Source organism: Hipposideros armiger, unplaced genomic scaffold (genome assembly GCF_001890085.2).
Source record: "Hipposideros armiger isolate ML-2016 unplaced genomic scaffold, ASM189008v1 scaffold_277, whole genome shotgun sequence".
Taxonomy (NCBI): Eukaryota; Metazoa; Chordata; class Mammalia; order Chiroptera; family Hipposideridae; genus Hipposideros; species Hipposideros armiger.
Genome location: NW_017731627.1, coordinates 1,801,536 through 1,808,485, shown reverse-complemented (window position 1 = coordinate 1,808,485; position 6,950 = coordinate 1,801,536). Strand labels below are relative to the sequence as shown.

Sequence of the window (6,950 nt, the reverse complement as noted above, 5' to 3'; positions counted from 1 at the left end):
GATGTCATATGTGAGTGTATGTGTATGATAAATACATCATATATAGACAGATGGACATATATAGGAGGGAGCATATGCAAGGAAGTTACCACCACCACTATCCCAAGCCATCACATTGCATGAGAATGACTTGTGCCCTTCTGCAAACCTTGTGACTCATTACTTGGGGTCACTGTGTTTCTTTTCCCCCAGTGCAAGCTTTCTTAGCCTTCGCACACCTGCCCAGAACAGATCTTTCCAAAATGGCCTCTGCTCATAGACGCCTAGGTAGACAACAGGCAGGTTGCTCTGGCTTCCCTTGTCTTACTGCTTCCAACTTCTTTATTTATCTCCCAACCCTTTGGGGACATGGGAGTAAGGGAGGGAAGGGATCAGTTGCATTTGTGAGAACTTGTCTAAAATCTGAAACCATTTTATCACTCTCTTTGTCATTTCTTCCACCCTAACATCTATTCTCCTTAACCATCTGGCTGAGAATGTAAGAGTTCAGGCTTGAGATGAATATAAACCATACTCCAGGGCAGAACAGAAGACTTGTCAGTAGAGATTGCCCCTCTTTGCATTATGAGAGTTACAACTCTGGGCCCTTGCTGGTAAGGGCAGCTGGGGCTAGTAAGGAAAACCTCAAGGTCTGAACTGGCTAAGGGGCTTGTGAAGTGAATGTTTCATTAGCTCTCTTGCTAGGACTGATTGGTTTTTAAACCTTCTGGAAGGCTGAGTGTCTCCGAGTGTGTCAAACTTCCTTTCTACACCAGCAGAGTCCACCTCAGCCTCCCTTTCCACATAAGCCCCCCACAGCTCACTGTCTTTAGAAGTCATCCTCTGTGTCCTCTTGGGTTCCAGCCCCTTTTTCTGATTCATTCACTCATCCATCCAAAACATTTGAATGCTTCATAAGAACATTACTCTCCTTAATCACTTTCTACTTGAGGAGCCTTAGTTTGGCAGTTCTGTCCCTGTTCCATATCCTCTTTCTCCTGTTAATTACTCTTTTACTAATTAATTTTTTCCAGTGTGTTTGACCCAGTGGGCTCCACTGGAATTCCTTTTCCCTCAGCCTTGGACAAAGGAGGAAAGGGAGGCTGTAAGCTTAAGGGAGAAATAATATGATGGGGTAGAATTGGTCAAGGCCCCCATAAAAATAAAGAGCTGTGTGTGTGTGAGTGTGTGTGTGTGTTTCAGTGTAGTGATGGTGAGGGCAATAGAGTCCCAGGAAAGGCACTCAACCCTTTAGCAGCCCTTCTGTCTCCCATGCTCACTCACCTTCCTCACACATTACGGCCACACACTTCTTTTCTCATACAATCGGACTCCACCCCTTGCACATTCATCTCTTCCACAGCCCCATAACGTGCACACTTTTCAGTCCTTTGTGTACAGGTGTTTATTGCCTGAGTCCATCTCTTGCTCACTTACCTCCCTCACCTAGGATCTTTGCATAGCTCCTTCTTTGCTCACTCCCATTTTACACAAGCGTCTCCCTCCCTGGTGCACCTGCGCCTCTGACCACTCACCTTCCCTCCTCACCCGTTCACACACCTATTCTCCTACCCCTGAGCACACTCCCCTTTCTTGGCCACTCCCCTCCCTGCATTCTCCCTCAGGCTCGCACACTCGCCCCCGCCTCTGGGGACACCTGCTCGTGCGGGGCAGGGCGGGGATGCGCAGCCGCGGCCACTTCTCCTCCTCTCCCCCTCCCCGCCCCGCCCCTCCCTTCATCCCTCACCGGCTCCCCGGCTCCTCCGGGGGGGTCTCCGCCGCCGCCGCCGCCGCCGGAAGGAGCCGCCATTTGCCACCGCCGAGCGCACGGGCCGAGCCGAGCGGGAGCCGGAGTGGGACTGGGGCCAGGAAGACGGCGATGGGGGGCGGCCCCGCCGCAGGAGGATCCCGGCGCGTAACCCCGGGGGCCCGGCCCGCTCCGGACCCAGACCCGCGGGGCGCGGCACCCTGAGTCCCCCTCTCCGCCCACTGCCCTGGCCATGGCTCCCCGCCCCGCCGCCCCCGGGCCGCCAGCCCTCCCGGCCCCGCAAGCCCCGGAGCCCCGGCGGTGGCAGCAGTGAACCGCGCTCGCAGGCCCCGAAGACCCCGGCCGGGATCGGCTCTCCAGCGCGCGCCCCCCTCCCGGCCTTGTCCTCTCCCTTCCCCCAGCCGCCCGAGAGCCCCCTTGCACGCCGCCCTCCGCCCCCCGGCGCCCGGACGATGCTCAAGTCTCGGCTCCGCATGTTCCTGAACGAGCTGAAGCTGCTGGTGCTGACGGGCGGGGGGCGGCCCCGGGCCGAGCCGCAGCCCCGGGGGGGCGGGGGAGGCGGCTGCGGCTGGGCGCCCTTCGCTGGCTGCTCAACCCGGGACGGCGACGGCGACGAAGAGGAGTACTACGGATCGGAGCCGCGGGCCCGGGGCCTGGCCGGCGACAAGGAGCCGCGGGCCGGACCCCCGCCGCCGCCCGCGCCGCCGCCGCCACCGCCTCCGGGCGCGCTGGACGCCCTGTCGCTCAGCAGCAGCCTGGACAGCGGGCTCCGAACCCCCCAGTGCCGAATCTGCTTCCAGGGCCCGGAGCAGGTCAGGCCTAAGCCCCCCACGGGGCGAGGAGGGGTGGGGGCGCGCACCTGGGATGCCCCGGGAGACCGCGAACAGGGGGCGGGGCCTGAGGAGGCTGGGCGGGACCCAGGACCCGAGTGGGAATGGGGTGAGGTTGGGGGCCTGGCTGGAGACCTCCCGGACCGTATGTTTTGGGTGGAGGGGAGTCAGGTAGCCTCAGGAAGGGGTGAGGCTTTTTCCTGGGAAGGCTCAAAATCCCTCTCACCTATTAACGAGGACAGCTTCTCCCCCACTTCTCTCACTCCAGGGTCTCTGTAGGCTGAGGAGGTGGACAGAGAGGAGAGTCCTTCTGTTCCCACCGTGAAGGGCGGGGCCCAGCCGGCGCCCTTGCCTCACTCAATATTTCTCTCCTTGGGGCACTTTTCTTCACTTCCCATTCCGCAACTTTCCACCTCATTCCAAAGAGTACTCTTTGTTTAAAGGTTATGGACAAAGTTGTCCAGGAATAATGCCCTGGGTGTCTCTATATCGTGAGAGATTATTCCTTGATTAAAGGGGAACAACCTCTACTCCCACCCCCAGTATTTCTCTCCCCTTTTGAAATTAGGAAACTCAGGACGATAACCCATCCCAGTCTGCACCACATCTGTGAAATTCTTTATAGTTGTGGGGTGGGGAGGAAGGCGTGGCTCAGAAGCTCTGACCCTCCCGTCCCTCCAGATCCTAAGGGGTAAAGTTACCTTCCATTTGGGAAGCCTAATTCAAATTTTAGGAAAAGAAAAGACCCAGCTCCCACCCACCCCCAGCCATCCCAATCCCTCTTTGTCCCTCATCTGTTTGGTCAAGGAAGTTTACCTGGAACTGGAACTTTTGTCTTTTCTGCTGCAGCTTTAGCCTCTTGCCCTGTTTTGGGGGAAAGGCCTGAGCTTTTTTAAGGTGGGACAATGACTGACCTGGAGAGGCTTTCCTCTCCCGGAGCCGGGAGGAGAGGAGTCGGGGCGCTGATCGCTAACTGGGATCCTCGTCACTCTTCCTCCAGGGGGAGCTCCTGAGCCCCTGCCGCTGCGATGGGTCGGTGCGCTGCACTCACCAGCCCTGCCTCATCCGCTGGATCAGCGAGAGGGGCTCCTGGAGCTGTGAGCTCTGCTACTTCAAGTACCAGGTCCTGGCGATCAGCACCAAGAACCCACTGCAGGTGAGGTGCAAGGACAGAACGACTGTCAGATTGGGGCAAGGGCCTTTCAGCAATCAGAATCAGAGACCCTCCAAGGAGCCTATTTCATCCATTTACTTAGTCCTTCCCACCATTACCACAGCCTCCTGTCTGTAAATCCTCCCTTCCTTCATTCATCATTTACGAAGCTATTGTTGGGTGCCACCTGTATTGCAGGCACTGTTCTAGGCACTGGGACGACAAAAAAGACGATAATGTCAATGACGATGATAACAAACAAGTAGTGTTTTCTATGTGTCAAGCTCTTGGTGTGTATTAACTCTTTTAATCTCCATAGTAATCCTATTAGTTATATACCATTATTATCCCCATATTAAAGACTGATACACAAAGAGATTTAAAAACTTGCCCAGGGTTACTCAGCCAGGAAGTGACGGCGTTAGGATTTGGAATTCAAACCTAGATGGTCTGGCTTCAGAGCACCTGCCTGATCTCGTCTTTCTAAAATAAGACAGACAAACGGTCTCAAACAACATGAGAAGTGCCACATTCTAGGTGTGATCAGGGCACAGAGGAGACAGTTGTTAATCCCGCCTGAAGGATTTCAGGAAGGCTCCCAGCTGGAGCATCTTCCTCTTCAGAGCCTCCCACCACCTGGCCTTCCATTTCTTTCTGTGACTTTTTGGAGTCCTTTCTTTCTCACAGTGGCAGGCCATCTCCCTGACGGTCATTGAGAAGGTCCAGATTGCAGCCATAGTTCTGGGCTCTCTCTTCCTCGTTGCCAGCATCTCCTGGCTCATCTGGTCCTCACTCAGCCCTTCAGCCAAGTGGCAACGACAGGATCTGCTCTTTCAGATCTGCTACGGCATGTACGGCTTCATGGATGTCGTCTGCATAGGTGAGGGCACCTCTCTTCTCCTTACTTGATCAGCAGCTTCCTCCAACTCACATTCTTAAAATTAACTTTTCCTGCCCATTCCTTCAGCTTCATGGCCACGTTTTCTACCATTGAGAATATTTAGGGCTATCTTGGTACCCTTCCTTTCCAGGCCCTTTGCAACCCTATCTCCTCACTCTGGAGAAATGCTTGCTTAAGCACATCTGGCCTAGGTCTGGGCAGCAGTTGACCCTGGATTTCTTATCCCTCTCGCTCAGGCCTCATCGTCCATGAAGGCTCCTCTGTCTACCGCATCTTTAAACGCTGGCAGGCAGTGAACCAGCAGTGGAAGGTCCTGAATTATGACAAGACCAAGGACATAGGAGGAGATGTAGGGGGAGGGACGGCAGGGAAGCCGGGCCCCAGGACCTCACGGACGGGCCCCCCCTCTGGGGCCACCAGCCGCCCCCCGGCTGCCCAGCGCATGCGGACGCTCTTGCCTCAGCGCTGTGGCTACACAATCCTGCATCTCCTTGGACAGCTGCGGCCACCAGATGCGCGTTCCAGTTCCCATTCTGGCCGAGAGGTTGTCATGAGGGTTACCACAGTCTGAACTGGACTTCAGGAGCGGGGATCTTGAGTCACTACATCGGCCAGAGATGAGCTATCATGGCTGCTGGAGGTACCACCTGGACCAGATGTTCAGGGCACACTGCCCCCACCACTGAGGATCTCTGTGGGCAGCCTCAAGTTGGAGACATTGTCTGGCCTCTACTGCCCACTGGGTAGAGACATCTGGATGACATTCCAGCCCCCACTGACAGCTCCTCATGCTTATCCTGGGGCAGCCAGTGGGCAGGTGGGGAGAGCAGCTTTTCTCCCCTAGAGAACCATCTTTACCTCAGCTCCTAGGGCCTCCAGCCCCCTGCCCCCCAGCTCCACCATGGTGACTTGGTGAAGGGGGACCAATGCCAGAAGAAAGGGGCTGTAGACCCCCCCCCATTCCCCACCCCATGGCCACAGGGCAGCTGGCAATAAGACTAGTATACATTGACCTCCCGTTCCCTGCATGAGGGCGGGGGGACTTCCCCCTGCTCCACCCCCCATTGCATGGGGGGAGGGCATAAAGAATCATTTATATGCACGCGGAGACTCCTTTCTCATCTGGGGCTTTTCTGGAGGGTTGGGAGGTATGGGGAGGTTTCTCTGCAGAGGTTGCAAATCCCAAATGCAGTAGTGGGTTCTGAGTTGGAGGTGTAACTCCCACTTGCTGGTGAATAATTCACATTGCCTGCTAGATGGCAGTGCTCAGAGGTATCTAAAGGGTGGACCTGCTGCCTGCAAGTTGTGTGATTTAGGAAAAAAAATCTCTCCACTGTGGTTCTCCTGTCTACCTCATAGAGTTGGAATGAGGATAAACAAGGGACAGGTTGAATGCCATTGCAAAGAAGATCAGTGATGGCATAAAAAGATTTCTACATTAGACGATGGTCCATTTATTTCAAATAGTACCTGATTAACAAATTCCAAAATGTGTTTTTCATCTGGAGTTGCACAGAGCCTTGGAAATTTGTGTTGTCATAATAGATATGGATATATGAGGGGAAATAGACATTGTAAATGTGAAGGATGGTGGTTTTTTGCAAGAATGAGAGCTCCTCCAACCCCCTAAACACTAGGGGGTAGGGGAAGGCTGGAGCTCTCCGTCTTGCTCTGGGGATCGTGTGGGTTGTACTAGTCCTTCCCAGGTAATGTACTTGCCCAGAGAAGTGGTGTGAAGTGAATTTGGACTCATTTGGAGTGAGATGGACAGAATCCTTCCATGATATGAGTCTCCAACTCCAGTTTAAGCTCTTCCTATGACAATTCAGGGTCATAGGTCTGATCCTGGTGTGCCCCTGCTAGCGGTATTAACTGGAAGTTATTGTGTTTGGAGGCAGAAGCACAGAGGGAAGTTGTCTACAGAGAAAAGGTTTGGGAAGGACTGGTTAAAATGTGGGTCAGTCTGAAGCCTGGTCCCTTTCTTCTGAGGCCTTGGGGCTGTGTATTATATGAATGATGATGTCTTTTAAGTGAACTATTTATTAGCAATTAAATTAATTACTTTACACATTGCTAAAGTCAGATCCAGAGGCCTTTCCTATTATTGATCCTCCTCTTAGAGAAGGTTCTCCACCTCTTCCCTGGGGATGTTTTGTGGAAAATGCTTCCTACTAAAGGTCACATACCCTTGTCTGGGTAACGGTCATCCCCTACCCCTCTCCCAGAGGTCTTGGCTGCTGTCCGTGGTGCTAGAACACAGACTTACCTGGGAGTGTAGAAACCAAAGCTAGACTTGGATTTGAGTCACCTGGAAGTGTG

General features: G+C 54.2%; 1 protein-coding gene across 1 annotated transcript; it reads left to right on the top strand.

The window, feature by feature from the left end:
- The first annotated feature begins 1,747 nt into the window (after window positions 1–1,747).
- On the top strand, window positions 1,748–6,703 carry MARCHF9 (membrane associated ring-CH-type finger 9). Its single transcript, XM_019657638.1, has 4 exons — window positions 1,748–2,559; window positions 3,578–3,733; window positions 4,418–4,610; window positions 4,868–6,703. The coding sequence occupies exons 1-4, from the start codon at window positions 2,200–2,202 to the stop codon at window positions 5,200–5,202; spliced, it is 1,044 nt and encodes a 347-aa protein (XP_019513183.1). The 5' UTR covers window positions 1,748–2,199; the 3' UTR covers window positions 5,203–6,703.
- Window positions 6,704–6,950: the final 247 nt, after the last annotated feature.